The sequence below is a fragment of the Colletotrichum paranaense genome (genome assembly GCF_030867605.1).
Source record: "Colletotrichum paranaense strain IMI 384185 chromosome Unknown Scaffold_1.1, whole genome shotgun sequence".
NCBI classification, from domain to species: Eukaryota; Fungi; Ascomycota; class Sordariomycetes; order Glomerellales; family Glomerellaceae; genus Colletotrichum; species Colletotrichum paranaense.
This window is the reverse complement of record NW_026848959.1, coordinates 1,343,562-1,359,180: the sequence shown is the minus strand read 5'-3', so window position 1 is coordinate 1,359,180 and position 15,619 is coordinate 1,343,562. Positions and strand designations below refer to the sequence as shown.

Here is a 15,619-nt window from a genome sequence, read left to right as displayed (position 1 = left end):
CACCCGAGGCGCGTCAACTGTACGCTACCACCCCCCGCCCGGCAGAGTCTAGAGATGGGCCCCGGCGACCTCGGGTGTTAGGAACCCTCCGTTGGCCGATGAATAAATCGGGCAACTTGTCCGAGACGGCCGTATTCGTCCGTGATTCTTCTAGAGAGCTCCGTTCATCTTTATTCAGCCGCCCACCTCCCACCGGATGCCCGATTTTATGAGAGGGTCGCGACCCGGAGAAGTGGACGCTAGCGAAAGGGGGCAAACAAATGGGTCAATTCCACGTTTTGAAGTGTTCTGTCCATGGCCACAAGTTACTGCATAAGATGCGTCTGGTCTGCCGTGTGATAATTATGGCGGGCAGCCAAAGTCAACCCCCACTAGGACAATAGAAGACGAAACCTCACAATGGGCAGCAAAACAACATCGACGGCGCCTGCGCTCTATGTCGACGAAGACTGCAACTTCTCCGTCATCCGCAATCTTCCCATCCCCGACCCCGTAGATGGCGAGGTCCTCGTCAAGGTTCTCTACTCTGGCGTAAACCCCGCCGACGTCAAACACGCACCATACATCGGCGTCCGCTCAGTGACCCTCGGCTACGACTTTTGCGGCCGAGTCGTCCGGGCTGCTGGAGAAAATGCGTCGTCCGCCTTCAAGCCGGACGACCTGGTGGCCGGCTACGTACCCACCGGCATGGGCAAACCAATGAGACACGGCGCGCATCAGGAGTACCTGAGCTGTCCGGAAGACATGCTCTTCAAGGTTCCGGATAACCTGCCCCAGACGCACGCTGCGAGTCTCACGGTGGTGCTGACCACAGCCGCCGACGGGCTGTACAATATCTTTGGATACCCTCTCCCTGGGGAGAAGGCAAAGCAAGGGTTCAAGGCTGGTCCGCTACTTATTTGGGGCGCATCCGCCAGCGTTGGACTTTGCATGCTGCAATTAGCGCGGGAGAGCGGTGCGAGCCCCATTTTCGTCACCGCGTCGCCCGGGCGGCATAAGATGCTCACTAAGATGGGGGCGACGCGCTGCTTCGATTATAACGCCCCAGACGTGATTTCTCAGATCAAGAAGGCGGCGGAGGAGGCTGGCGCGGGGCCAATTCGCTACGCGGCCGATTGTGCGGGTTCAAGGGGTGAGGTCACCTCGGCATCACAGACGGAGGCTTGTGTTGATGAGAATGCTATTATTCTGTCTGTCGTGGCGAAGCCGGGTGGGAGAATCAAGATGCCGCTGGCATCGGCGAATACGGAAATCACACTACAGCTGGGCGGTGGTCCCCTTATCACGATCCCTCCACGGTTGGAGGATTGGGGCAGGATGTGGAAGGCGTTGATGTGGTCTGTTGAGAATTACGGCACCGAGTTCTCGATTCCTGTGGTGGATGTTTTCAAGGGAACGGCGGAGGATGCGCTGGAGGAGGTGAAGAAGGTTGCTGACCAGGGCAAGTTTGGTAAGCTTGTACTGGAGCATCCTTTGCTTTAAGATAGGAGGGAGTCAGAGGATGATGAGGAGCATGAGCACGGGGCATCATTTCACGAGGATTATCTTGTACCACACATGGCTGTCTACTCCGAGCCTTTTGCTGATTTGAACAAAAGCAATTCCATCTACACTCAAGAGACTCAAGAGACTCATGATGTATACTATGAAGTCAATGAGACTGTAGATGTAAGGCCGGAGTCGGCCGGCCCCCTCGGCAGCTCAGGGCCGACGATAAGCAGCGCATTCCCGGACAAGCTCCGGTCCTGCGCCGGTCCAACGGGTCTAGACTCCGGTGAGTTTATCTCGGACCTATCAGCACCCGTGAAGCTATCCGGCACCCCACCATCTCCACTCCGGGTCGGCAACACAAGGCCGCGCTCGGCTCCTGCATCGGCGGCCGCCCCTCCCCCCCTCATCTCATCGGCTCTTTTGCAGTTCTCACACACACCAAAATACCACACTTACTATGTACAGCCAACAGAAACCAAAGGTCTTTGCATACTCTAACCATTCTGTAAGAGTCATTCAGGCGGCTATCTGTTGGCTTTACCGAGTGCTATCCTCTTCCGCCACACCCACACTTCCTCCTTCACTCACACTTCCGGCACCACTCAATCCGTTAACCAACACCGGTGACCGGTCAGGACTCTGTGGTGCTCCACCAAAGTTCCTCTTGAGAAGAACCCAAAAGTAGGAGGCCCATCGTTTTCCTGACGAAATAGCGGGGATTCCGCACGTCTTTTCGGTAAAACGGTCCAGCAGCAACAGACATCCCAGCAATCCGGGGAACTCGCAGGAAAACCCATACAATTCTCACTCGATTTTTTCTTACCACACCTTATACCCCCCCAGTCACCCAGTGACCTTTAATCGCTTTATGCCCCCCATTCAGCCCAGTCCGGCTTTGTCACCATTTGTTTCTCTTTCGAACCCCTCTCCTCTCCCATCCTGTCCTATCCTCCCCCCTTCCGACCCTGCGAAACGTTAAACCGACCTTCCTAGTTCTACCAGATCTTTAGAGTTGAGCCTCATAAACAAATACTTTATTGGACGAAAGGCGTGATTCTGCGAAACCTAAGAGCTCTCTTCCACCCTCTCTGTGACCGTACCTTATCCCATCCACACACCCAACCACCCGTCCCGATGGCCGCCGATGCAGATGAACGGACGCCCCTCCTCAAAATCAAATCCGGCGCCGGGGCCGTGAAGCGGGTCGGTCGCGGCCTCTGGTCACCCGCAAACCGTATCCTGTTCGCCGGCTTCCTCGTCTCCCTGACACTAGGCCTCACTCAAGTTCCGTGCGCACAAGTTCACCCCTCTCCTCTCACCCATGCTGTACTATGGCATGGTTGCGAGGATGTGTACCACAGTAACGGAAACTGACATGTAGTCTACAGCATTATCTACGTCTTCCGTGTAATGGCATGCGAAACCTTTTACAAGTCTCACGTGCCCTACGACGGCCCCGCCTCGGAAATGTGTCACCGCCGTGAGATTGACGCAAACACGGCCACCCAGGTCTCCATCCTCGGCATGACCACCTCCGTGTGCGGCATTCTTAACCTCTTCATCTGCGGCGACCTCATCAAGCGCTGGGGTACCCGCTGGGCCCTTATCAGCCAGACCGGCCTGCTCGGCATCCGCGTCTCGTGCCAGGTCCTCGCCGTGTCGCAGGGCGCGCAAAAGGGAATCGACATGATGCAGTACACGCAGCTTATTGGCATCTTTGGTGGGCCGAGGGGATACATGTAAGTACTTTACCTACCTACCTACCTACCTACCTACCTAGGTACAGCAAGGAAAGTAAGATGCGCTGGGACCGCGGCGCTAATGCAATTGTAACTAAAGGCTGGTTTTGAACACGGCAATTGCGGAAGTTGTCGAAAGAAGAAAGCATACGGGCGTGTTTGGTCGGCTGCAGGGTGCAGTCATGATCGGTACCGCCATAGGGTACTTGCGTAGGTCGACATTCTACCTTTCCTACCCTCGCCTGCTAATGAGTGATCAGTCGGCGGTGTTTTGGGTGATGTGTTCGGCATCACCAGTCCTTTCATCGTTGCCATCGGCTGCTTTGCCTTTGCAACAACCTACGGGGCCATCTTCTGGCCGGCACCCCCAGAAGAGACGGAGCAGACGGACGGCAAGACGACGCCCGGCGCTTCTGGTTTCCTGGCTCCTATCAAGGTGCTCATGCCGTCCAAGTACCGTCTTGAATCTGGCAAGATTGTGAAAAACTATGGTCTCGTCTTCCTGGCCCTGGGCATCTTCTTCGGCGTGGTTAGTCTACTACCTCCGTCATTGAAATCGGCGGCATTCATCCATGAACACATTGCTAACAGTGCCCCAGTTCGCCACGGGTTATGCGCCCATCCTCATCCAGATGTACGCCACCTCCCGCTTCAACTTTGGCACAACGGAGAACGGTATCCTTATGTCCGGCAACTCGTGGATCCGCGGCATCTTCTTAATGTTCATCTTTCCGGAAATAATCGACAGCGGACGCAGATGGTTTGCCTCGTCATCCGATGCCGGAGCTCTTCAAAAGACGCTCACCCAAGAGGAACGGTGCGTCATCCCCACTCACCCCGAGGACATGGACCCGGCACCCGGCTTGATGAACGCTTCCGAGCCAACAAAGGCGCCGCCTGAAGAGGAGGACGAGGATAGCACCTTTGACCTGTTCTTCCTGAGGTGGAGCTTGGTGGTGGATGGCATCGTCACGTCCCTCGCGGCTTGGGCGACGGAGGGCTGGCATGTCTATGCCGGTGAGTATCTCAATTTTGCTGTCCACTTTACCCCAAACTCCAGAGGCTAGAGCAAGATGCTAATTTCGTTCATTCGCAGCCGCTTTCCTGCTACCATTCGCATCCGGATCGGCCCCTGCAGCAAAGGGCGTCATCACGGAAATGTGCCCGCCGCATATGCGACAAGACGCCCTGAGTGCCATTACCCTAGTTGAGAGTGCAGCGACTCTCACGACGCAGGGTATCTTCGGCTTCATATTTGCCACGCTGTCTGAGATGGGCAAGCCGAATCTCACATTCTTTGTGAACGCCGTGAGTGCTCACATATGAGTCTTTACATCCCTGATGCTTGTTCTCTAATCGCGTTACAGGCTCTCGCCGTTGTCGCCGTGGGCATTCTTCTACTGGCTCATTACCCCCCGGTTAACAGTACGCGGGTCGAGGATGAGGCGAGTGAAGAAATCAGTGAATCAAATTGAGACATGATTGAGTGCCGAAAATTCGCATAAATCACTCCTCGGTCGTCATGAAGGATGAGTGAGAATGAGACTCATTCGCTCGATTTGTCTACGACTCCACGCCAAGGCCGATGAAAAGTTATGATAAAGGGTTTCCTCCCGTAAAGTCTTCTTCATTTGAACTCATATGCGGCGTCATTTAGCATTAGAATGGTTGGTGCACTTCAAAGTATGCGCCGTAGAAGACCATCGTTGGTGAGTCTGATTGCGTGGGTATTGCGGATTTCGAACTCAGGTATCGCTGGGACAGGTGTACATAAAACGGACAAAAGGATTGAAAGTGATTATTCAACGGTTTTTCTTCAAAAGGTACCTTCAGGTTCATCGCGTGCCGCATCGCCGACTTCACCACGTTCTAGACCTTTTGCTTCATCACCAAAGTCTTCAAAAAAGTGCCCTAGCTCTGCGTTCGCCAGCCAAGGTCACGGCGGGGGTGGAGCGCCTGTCATCGGTCTTGGCTCGGCCTTCTGCTTCATGACATCAGCGGGCTGTTCGCATACATCATCGATTGGGTTCATGCGGATCGGTGCTTTGGCCCCGAATCTGGGATTCCCCTAGCACACTGCTACCTGGCACTTGTGAGCTAACCACCAAATATCGGATTTGAAGGATTTCCATTAATGAAAGATGGGAATCTGGCAGTGGCGTCTGGCCTCCTCCGGAGCTAGATCTCCGGAGTCTTAGTAGCGGCTGCATCTTGGATTGCTTCAAACAAGTGCCGGTATTTGCTTGATGGTCTAAATCGTCTTAGTCTACCGCGCCCTTTGGCCCCCGCAGTTCTGGTCTTCGTCACATCTTGTCTTTTGATCTGGTTCCGTGGCTCCTTCGAATTACTCCCATACCCATTTGAAAATTCCCAAAAGCCAATCGGCTTCAGCGCCAGGATATCGGAGCATTGGACGTGATATCCATCGACTGCCTGGTCTTCGTTATCACGGAGTTATCCCCGAATTAGGACCGTAGCCCAGAGTCGAAAAAGGCGAAACGATGAAAAATCGAAAAGTCGAGAGGCCAAGGAGGCTCCGTACCAAGCGTCATCGATTCCTGTGACCCGCTCCTTAGAGAGCGGGTGCTAATGCGGGTATGGCCTAGTTCCGTCGTTCCCCATGCCGCTACAACCAGACATGGAGTGACAAACACTACTCCCCGTCTTCAGACTGCTTTGATGTAGTAATCTGCAGTTTGTGATTCGTCCAACATGAGTGACGGTATTGTTCCTACAGAGCTGCGTCATGGCATTGAGTTTTGATGGCAACTTTTCTGTGTGTATGCCGGTTCGAGCCCCTCCACATAAAGTGCCCAAGCACCGGCGGGTGGCGGCATAGCTCACCATATCTCTCTCTGGTATAAGACCTCTCTCAACGCCTTCTTAATCTCATGGAGACTGTTCAAAGAATCATCAAACATCCAATTGAAACTGCGCAAAAGACATTCAATATGGGTTCCACCGACACATCATTCGCAGCCCATGTGGCAGGCCAATTTAGCACATACGAGAAGGATAGACAGATGACTTCCAAGGAGGCTATCTACAGCACCAGCAATGGCGTCCCGATGCCTCACCCCTACGAGACACAGCGATGCGGTGAGAACGGTCCGTTGTTGCTGCAGGATTTCCACTTGATCGACCTCCTTTCTCACTTCGACCGCGAGCGCATTCCGGAGCGTGTCGTGCATGCCAAGGGCAGCGGCGCTCATGGCTTCTTCGAGTGTACGAATCCGATCCCCGAGCTTACGCAGGCCGATCTCTTCGGTACCAAGGGCAAGAAGTGCCCTATCACCGTGCGCTTCTCGACTGTTGGCGGCGAGTCTGGTTCGCCGGATCTTGCTCGCGACCCCAGAGGATTCTCCGTCAAATTCAGAACAGAGGATGGCAACTGGGACATGGTGGCGAACAACACGCCCGTTTTCTTCCTGCGAGACCCTGCCAAGTTCCCAATGTTTATTCACACACAGAAGCGTGATCCTCAGACGCATCTCAACCACATGGATGACTCGTTCATGGTATGTTTAATCCTTATGATCGTACACATGTGAATCCTGCTAAAATGCTTCCTTAGTTCTGGAACTACTTGAGCGAGAACCCCGAGTCAATTCACCAAGTCATGATCTTGATGGGTGACCGTGGCATTCCTGATGGCTACCGTTTCATGCACGGCTACGCTGGTCACACGATGAAGCTCGTCAACAAGGACGGATCATGGGTTTACGCCCAGATTCACATGAAGTCCCAGCAGGGCACCAAATTCATCACCCAAGAGGACTCTCTCACCAAGTCAGCCGACTACTCCGGCAAGGACCTCTTTGAGGCTATCCAGAACGGCGACTACCCCAAGTGGTCAGTTGAGATTCAGACCATGACACCCAAGGAGGCAGAGGATGCATGGGAGAACGACAAGATCAACGTCTTTGACCTCACGCACGTGTGGCCTCAGGGCAAATACCCCCTCCGCAAGGTGGGCGAGTTCACCTTGAACGAGAACCCTCAGAATTACTTCGCCGAGGTCGAGCAGGTTGCTTTCAACCCCTCGCACATGCCCCCCGGCATCGAGCCCTCCGCCGACCCGGTCCTTCAGTCCCGTCTGTTCTCCTACCCTGATACCCACCGTCACCGTATCGGCGTAAACTACCAGCAACTTCCCGTTAACGCACCCAAGACCGCCCACAAGATGGCCAACTTCCAGCGTGATGGTGCCATGGCATTCTTCAACCAGGGTGCGCGCCCCAACTACCTCAGCTCCATCGATCCCGTTCAGTTCAAGGCCCGTACCGTGGACCTGGACAAGACGCATGGTCACTTTACCGGCCAGGCCATCACCTTCCTCTCCGAGATCAGACCAGAGGACTTTGTTGCGCCGCGCGCCCTGTGGCAGAAGGTCTGGGACGAAGACGCACGTGAGCGCTTCATCAACAACGTCACGGGCAAGATGGAGCTGTGCAAGAACCCGGAGCCTTTGAAGAAGCAGATTGCCATCTTCAGGGAGGTCGATCCTGAGATTGCTGAGCGCCTGGAGAAGAGCACCGGTATCAAGGGATACGATGGCATTGCTAACCTGACTTTCAACGGTACACACAACGGCTTTGCAAGGGAGAAGAAGAACAAGTACGCCAATGGCATTGACGTCACGACCTGCCAGAGTCTGACGGAGAACAACGGTGCGCCCATTAGAGGCACTCATCGTAACGTTGACAAGGTTGTCAACGGCGAGGGTGCGAGGCACTGAAGGTTTTTCGAATTGTAGTATTAGAGATATCCATATAATACGAACATGACTTTTCTTTTCGCACATTATTCCACATTTTCCACTTCGCAGCCCGGTGTTGCCTGGATGCGTCGGGGCTGTGCTGACGGTGTGTCACCACCGGTCGCTTGTGATTCGTCAAAAGGATCAATATTCAGCATGCAATGTGCCTTGCGAATAGCCGTACTTCATCTATCAAATTGACTCCTATATAGAGCTTGATGTTTCCAACTGATAAGAGTTAAATGGCTTCAATCGCGCATCGCTGTATTTCCCTCGTTCAGCATCATTCAGATAATAGTAGGAACCAAGAGTTGCATCAGCAGGGCCATTCATCAACGAGACAAAATGGATATTTCATATGAGACAGTCTTCAGATCGTTGACAGGGGTCGCACAGGCTACTAAGGCTGCTTCTGATGAAATTGACACAATCAAACAGCTGCTGTCTCCACGCAACGAAGGCGGTGAGACCAAGACCAAATCGGCCAGTCTATCTTTTCAGGACTGGCAAGTCATCATCCAGCAAAATGTCACAAGAATGGCCGGGGCAGCCGTCCATATTGCACTCGTCGCAGTAGCAGTGTCATTCCTCCGCGAAACAGCACGCCAAAACCAGCCCGCAACAGCAGACGACATCAGCCAATGCTGGACCATCATCCGCGACGCCCTCACATCAACATCTTCTTCCCGAACACGGTTCACCGCTTCTCGCAGCGCACAAGGCTTTCTATCAGTCCCATTGTGCAGCTTGGTCAAGGACGGCAGCATCGACGAGCTCATTCGCCTGCACGTCTGGATGCCGGACGGCAAGCGCGGGAGCCCCGATTTTCACTTACACTCTCACCAGCCGTTTGCGCAGAGCTGGATCTTGGCAGGGCAGGGCGTGGATCACTCCTATCAAGTTGATCCTGTCGAGGAGCCAGAAGAAGCCACTCACGCAGGGTATGCACTTGTGTGGAACGACGGCAAGGGGGCGGATACTGCGTACAAGACACATCAGGCATCTTCTACTGTGCAGAACACGGGGAAGCTCTTCCGAGCTGGAAAGATTCATTCAGAGACTCATGCTAGGGGGTCAACGTACACAGTTCCGGCCGCCGAGTTCCACGTCTCAGAAGTTGCACCAGATGCTTTACATGCGACTATCTTCTTCTTTGATTCACACCGTGGCTTTGTGAAGGATGCCGGAGTTCTTGGGCCAAAGGATGGGGATTCATTTACACAATTACGAGATCCGGCTGGAGTGAAGCCCGCAGAGCTTGCCGAAGCTGTGAACCAAGCTAGATTACGAGAGGCATCAAACTGAGAGCTAACGATTTTGGTTATGAAGATACTTAGAAGGTTGTTGAACATGTTTCAAGGTGCCTACAATTATTTAATACCTGTAGCAAGAAACGTTGGTTCTGTTGGTTCGATAGTTGCTGTATTCATAATGCCCAATGCATAGGTCAGTTCTATCAGAAACTTACTTTCCAACCACTTCCGTAGACAAATCCTCGGGCCAGACAGGCTGGTCAACACCATTACCTCTCGTGCCTACATTGTACCTCATTTCAACCGCGTTGTTGCCATACTGCAGAACAGGCTTGACAACCCAGAAAGTTCCATCAACCGCTTTTGACACTCGCATCTCAAAGAATTGAGGGTTGAAGAGAACCTGCGCGTCGTACTCCTGAAGCAGCTTGGACATGACCGGGACATTGTGGGCCATTGTGTGGAAGTGCCGGAATACGGGTGATCCATGACGCTCCCAGACTTCTCTCCAGATAGGTTCAGGATATGTCCCGCATGAACGGACGAGCCATTGGGAATAGTAGTTGAGGGCGACCTGTTTGTGTACATGGGGTTAGCTGGAAAGCATCTTGAAGTTGAATTATTTTCATCGGCAGATCGAGACTTACGTCGACGCCATAGCTTCCTCCGTCTTCGGCGCGCTTCATGAGAGCATCAAGAACAGCAGTGCTTCCGCAGACTCCAGCACTATCTCGCATTTTAGTATATTTCTAATAATCCCAGATCAGTGGATTAGTTCTTCTGTGCTTAACATACCAGTAGTCTGAGTTCGGGAACACCGGAGTAACCGCCTCATCGAGACCCATTGCCTTTCCATACTCTAACGAGACACCACAGCACTTGATTACTTGTCAGTAGAGTCTCCAAAAGTGATCCTGTGCAGTATGTCACTCACGGCGTCACTAATTTGCTGCCATCCACCACGTCCCTGCCAGGGTCCATGCCATCCGTAACAATCCTCACGGACGTGAATGATTCCTCGCTGGCGATCCTTCACCAGCTCCAAAATCTCCTTGCGACCAAAACCGTGCTTCTCCATGGCGCCAGGGCGGTACCCATCAACAACGACATCAGCATCCCTGATCAACGCCCTCATCTTCTCCTTGTCTTCGTCCTTGGTGAGATCCAAGTGGCAATTCCACTTGCCCCAGTTGAGATCCTGGTGCAGAGAAGACATGTCCGTGATCTTATCTGAGGTGACGCGCATGACGCTCGCGCCCATCTCCGCCAGATCGCGCGATATGACCGGGGCAGCGATAATTCGGGTCAGATCCACGATTTTGAGGCCGGCGAGGGGTCTCTTGGCCGACGAGGGTAGGCTCGAGTTTTCGGACCACCAAGATGCGGGCTGTGTGGAGCCTTGGACTTTTGCGATCTCGTAGAGTCCGACGTTGCTGTTTGCTTTGCCGTGCTCGCTTGCAAAGTATTCGTCAGACGACCAAGCGATTGTGCCAGACTGTTGCGCTTTGTCGTTGAGTAAAGCGTCCAGGTCTTTGGAGTCCATCTCGGCGATGACATTTTGGGTTCTCTCGAAGACCGATTCGTAAGTGTCATCCGCTGGGCCATTTTCAGGCAAGCCCAGAGCTTTGAGGATGGGGTCGGGGTTTATGCCGCCTACAAAATTCCGTCAGATGCGAGAGCCCAAAGGACCTATGGTTGAGTTCGTTCAGCGAAGGAGTATCTCACCGTGAAGCTGATAATACCGTCCATCCTTTGTCTTATGAATGTTTGTCACCAAAGCTCGATGCAAGCTGGCGGCGGTCCTGTGCTTATCCGTTTCTGGGAACATCTTCATGGCCTCGGGCACAAAGTTCATAAGCGCCATGGGCGTAAACTTGCCATCCTTACCGATGAGCTGGGCAATGAGAGGCGAAAAGTAGAACAAGCTTGCATGGTCACTAGAGACTGTGTGAGTTCCCTCTGCAAGGGCCTTCTACGGGATCAAGGCAGACTTAGATCACTAAAATGAAATGGCTTACGTGTTAATGGTGACATCCGTTGGCTCCTTGTTGTACTTCTTGAGAATTAGCCGGTTGAGCATGGTTGCCTCCAATGCTTTCAAAGCCGAGATGCTTTCGGCAAATCGCCAATTGATCGGAACGCTTGGCTTGCTTGAACCCTCAAACTTGACATGTTGACTGAGAGATTTGAGGTCACCGGGAAGGTCCTTCATCAAGGGATTGTTCAGAATGCCGTGTTGGAACACCGCCTCCGCCTCCTGTGGCACAGAATATTCTCCCATCGAACCCATGATTGATGGCTTTAGTAGCTATCTGATAGCGCTTGAATTAAAATGAGATTCGTGATATGATTTAACAATAAACCAATGAGAAAAGATGAAAGGCTCGCGCGAAGAGCGCGTCTTTCCAGGGTCTCCGCCCAAATCTTATACCAAAGCTCACATTTTCCAACGACATCTTTCGAGTGTGAAATCAATCGTGCTGTTGATCTTCGGGCCGTTGTAAGTCCCCGCAATCCTGCCAGTGCGCTTTGGCGTCAAATTCGAGCCGCTGCCAGTGGGCGTCAGACCTCGTCTCATCAAGATCTGTGGTGGAGTGGTATGTGAGAGGCGTTTCGCCGCCGATGCATCTCATCTTCGGCGTACTTATCAAACATCTTCCGATAGTCGGCCTGCAATATTGTTAGTCATGGTCTCTGGAAAATGAGTCGTCCTTGATATTGTCTTCTTCATACTGCAATATGAAGGGTCACAGGGTGTAAGATCTGGGTTTCAGCAGCACCTGCATCTGCTCTGCCAAGATGTTGAAGGCTGTTTTCGAGAGAGAAACTTCACTTCTGAGTATTGGTAATGTTCAATGAATGCAAGCCGACTGAAACTACATACTAAAGTGAGTAGACATGTTAGACGGCTGTCATGTAGGCTCGGTTTCGAAAGCAACGACGTTTGAAGAAATTCTTCCAATCGGCGAAGTTTGACGAGATCGTGCTACGAACTGTTATCATGTGGTCGTTGTTTGCCACAATGGAACATATGGTTCAATGAAACTGAATGAGAAGTCGACCCCTCCTCATGCATACATACTATGGGAGACACGACCAATATCTCATCTCACTGCCTTTGGGTCATCATCGCGACTAACACGGCTAGGTCCGCCTAGAGGGCAAGACGCAACAAGGCCAAATCGGGACACATACATAAATGAAGCGCGATGAGAGCTGTATGAAATAAGAATGCGACAGTCTAAAGTCCTGCACAGCGTTGGTTGGCGTTCAGAGGCGGTCGGCCCTCCATGATTAATGTTTATAACTTGGATTATCCGATGAGGTTGCGAGGCAAAATTGCTTCTCGCGCAGTGAATTGTTGATTTCCTCGTTGCGACTGGTTAAAGGCTTCTCAGATGAGCTTACTGAGCTCACTCGTGGGTGAGCGCTATGTCGGCAGTGTTCAACACTACAAGCCTACAGAACATCATTTGTTCTACCAGTTCCGTTGTGAGTCGATGAGCTCTCGGAATTTCGAGACATGATACTATGCCTTGCTGAACCAAGGTATCCGTCTACTGCTTAAGACGTTCGCCAGGGGTTCGGATTGAACCTTACAGCGGGGAATGCGGATAGAGAGGCTGGGGTAGTTCGCTGCTGGAGTTCTTCAACGGCAATGACGGCACTGGCTTACAGCGCTTGAGTGTACGAGAACAAGGTCCCAAAGGCATCGATAGATCCAGGAAAACAAGATACTGGCGGCACAAGGAGCGCATGACTCTGCCCCGCAGTCTCAAATAGCCGCGGCCGTCTCAAGCAGATTCGAGATGGGATTGTCAGAAAAGACGGTTAGGCGCTCTTCGCGGTAGCTCTGAAAGTCGAGAGAACCCTGCATGAGCCCTTGAAAATGTAGGGGACCACGAACAGGCCTGATGGCCAGTGGCAGGGGGGCACATGTTTGCGAGAAGGGGGTCAGGATGACTTGGCTTTAGCGGGCGCTACCGACATGGGCTAAAGGCTAAGCCTCCGTGGCCTTGAAATGCCTCATCCTACCTGATGGGTGAGTCGGTGACAGGTAAGGTGGTAAAATGAGAGCAAAAGATCGGGACTAGTAACGAAATAGATGAGCGGGCTTCCATCGGTGGCCTCCTTCGTCCTGTCTTGCGGGCGCTCGCGGGAGAAAACAACGGCTGCCCGATCTAACGTGATGAACGAGTATGGATATCCGATCCGATAGCCGTGAATGTCTTTTCAAGCAGGTCTGCGTTTCCAAATTTGATTCTTCATACATCCAAGTCAATTTGCCCTTGTCATAGGCTCTCCTTCTTACTTTTGTGAGTGTTGGTATAGTTGGTTCAGGGCGCATTTCCGTCGTCGAGCTCGAGTTGGTAATCGCAGCGGCATCCCGCCAGGTACCGTAACGTGAGGCATTTCCCTTTCATGTCGCAGCCGAAGCATACTCAACCCCTTCTTCATCCCAAGGCGTCGAGACCCAAAGGCGAGGCATTCAATCGGGGCTGCTTGCTTGCAGCACATTGAGCGGCATCATGGACCTTTCAATCACGAATTTCAACGTGGTGATTAGCGTGCTCGGCGGATGGCTCGTCTTATTCGGCACCTTTTCGTATCTCATCAAAGAGAACCTGTATCTCTCTGAAGCCTGTAAGTGAACCATAGCTTCCCCTTACCTGTGGTTCTTTCTTCTTCTGCTTCTTCTGCCTCTGTTTAGGCACAGCTGTAACAAGGCAAATCGCACTGGCTAACCAACCCTACTGCTAAAAGTCGTCTCCCTCCTCGGAGGCGTAACCTTCACCCACGTCGCCAAGCTCCTCAAGCCCGGCGAATACGCCGTATCCGAAGATGCCGTCGCCTCCGTGACCCTCGACTTCAGCCGCCTGGTCCTCGGCGTCCAGCTCGTCCTCGCCGGCGTCCAGCTGCCGAGCCGCTACCTTCGCACAGAGTGGAAGTCCCTCTGCCTCCTCCTCGGCCCCGGCATGATCGGCATGTGGACCTGCACCAGTGCCGTCGTCTGGCTCCTCGTCCCGGACCTGCCCCTCGTCCACGCTCTCGCCATCGCGGCCTGCATCACCCCGACCGACCCGGTTCTCTCCACCACGATTGTCAAGGGCCGGTTTGCCGAGGAGAACGTCCCCGAGGACCTGCAGCAGATCATCGTTGCCGAGTCGGGAGCGAATGATGGCCTTGGTTACCCCTTTCTCTTCCTCGCGCTCTACCTCATCAAGTACACCGAGAGCGACGGTAACCCAGCCTCGAGCGAGGGCGGTTTCGGTGCCGCGCTGAGCCTCTTCTTCGGCCAGACGTGCGTCTACGTCGTGCTCATGAGCGTCTTCTATGGCTGGGTCGTCGGCCTGCTCGCGCAGAGATTGCTCCACTGGGCCGAGCGACGCAAGTACGTGGAGCGGGAATGCTTTCTCCTCTTCCCCATCGGCATGGCCATCTTCATCCTCGGCACGTGCGGTATGGTCGGCAGCGACGATGTACTAGCGTGCTTCATCGCGGGCAACGTCTTCACCTGGAACGACTGGTTCCGTCTGGAGACGGTCGAGGATCCCGTGCAGCCCGCCGTCGACATGATGCTCAACATGGCCATTTTCATGTGGCTGGGAGCTGTGTGTCCGTGGGAGAGCTTCTGGAACTCTGAGCTGATTAGTCCCGGTCGTCTGGTCGCACTGGGTATTCTTGTTCTGCTGCTGAGACGTCTTCCCGTCATACTCGGCTTACACCGCTATATCCGCCAGATCCGGGGTCCACGACAGGCGCTTTTTGTTGGGTACTTTGGCCCCATTGGTGTTTCTGCCATATTCTATCTCTACGTCGGTCTCGAGTTCCTGGAGACTCTGACGGATGACGACGGCCAGCGAGCGGACGCGAAGCAGCTGGGCGAAACCATGCTTGTCACCATCTGGTTCTTGATCATCTGCAGCATCGTGAGTGACACTACTTTTCGAGAGTTCTCGACAGCTGAATATCTTTTCTGGAGTCAATATACTGACGTTGTGTAGGTGATTCACGGTATAAGCGTGCCCATCGCCAAGCTCGGAAAATCGACGTACGACCGATTCTTCCCTCATAGCGTTTCTTTGCCCGCATGATAGAATAGGCCAACTTCAAATCACCGTGGCAACTTCGAGATGACGCTACAATATCTTTCCTCTCAATCTCTGCCACTTTGCTTTTTCTATTTATTCGGTGTTCACGTCTCTTGTTCCCTATCATCGCATCGCATCACATCGCATCTCACCTAGTGCATTAGAGTAGTTGGCGCATTTGGTCTATGTTTGAATCATCGCATCGTATGTTCTTCGTTGGTTGCATTACTTGGAGCGAGTTCTCGTGTTCCTGATCAGTCTATCATTTTAAACTGCATCTTCATC

The 15,619-nt window shown here is 53.0% G+C and overlaps 5 protein-coding genes across 5 annotated transcripts; 4 read left to right on the top strand and 1 right to left on the bottom strand.

Annotated features, from left to right (window-relative positions):
* Positions 1 to 399: 399 nt before the first annotated feature.
* On the top strand, positions 400 to 4,705 carry CPAR01_00471 (major facilitator superfamily transporter; the record flags this gene model as incomplete). Its single annotated transcript, XM_060484763.1, has 9 exons — positions 400 to 1,450; positions 1,499 to 1,950; positions 2,485 to 2,780; positions 2,880 to 3,230; positions 3,331 to 3,440; positions 3,491 to 3,759; positions 3,830 to 4,247; positions 4,327 to 4,538; positions 4,598 to 4,705. 9 exons carry the CDS (start codon positions 400 to 402, stop codon positions 4,703 to 4,705), a joined length of 3,267 nt encoding a protein of 1,088 aa, XP_060355620.1.
* A 1,416-nt stretch (positions 4,706 to 6,121) lies between these two features.
* Positions 6,122 to 7,968, top strand: CPAR01_00470 (catalase; the record flags this gene model as incomplete). The annotated part of the gene is made up of 2 exons (XM_060484762.1): positions 6,122 to 6,748; positions 6,805 to 7,968. The coding sequence occupies 2 exons, from the start codon at positions 6,122 to 6,124 to the stop codon at positions 7,966 to 7,968; spliced, it is 1,791 nt and encodes a 596-aa protein (XP_060355619.1).
* A 366-nt stretch (positions 7,969 to 8,334) lies between these two features.
* CPAR01_00469 (uncharacterized protein) lies at positions 8,335 to 9,294 on the top strand (the record flags this gene model as incomplete). The annotated part of the gene is made up of 1 exon (XM_060484761.1): positions 8,335 to 9,294. The coding sequence occupies one exon, from the start codon at positions 8,335 to 8,337 to the stop codon at positions 9,292 to 9,294; it is 960 nt and encodes a 319-aa protein (XP_060355618.1).
* A 159-nt stretch (positions 9,295 to 9,453) lies between these two features.
* CPAR01_00468 (uncharacterized protein) lies at positions 9,454 to 11,532 on the bottom strand (the record flags this gene model as incomplete). The annotated part of the gene is made up of 6 exons (XM_060484760.1): positions 9,454 to 9,816; positions 9,890 to 9,968; positions 10,038 to 10,120; positions 10,177 to 10,895; positions 10,968 to 11,179; positions 11,261 to 11,532. 6 exons carry the CDS (start codon positions 11,530 to 11,532, stop codon positions 9,454 to 9,456), a joined length of 1,728 nt encoding a protein of 575 aa, XP_060355617.1.
* A 2,239-nt stretch (positions 11,533 to 13,771) lies between these two features.
* Positions 13,772 to 15,337, top strand: CPAR01_00467 (sodium/hydrogen exchanger family protein; the record flags this gene model as incomplete). The annotated part of the gene is made up of 3 exons (XM_060484759.1): positions 13,772 to 13,886; positions 14,007 to 15,172; positions 15,248 to 15,337. 3 exons carry the CDS (start codon positions 13,772 to 13,774, stop codon positions 15,335 to 15,337), a joined length of 1,371 nt encoding a protein of 456 aa, XP_060355616.1.
* Positions 15,338 to 15,619: the final 282 nt, after the last annotated feature.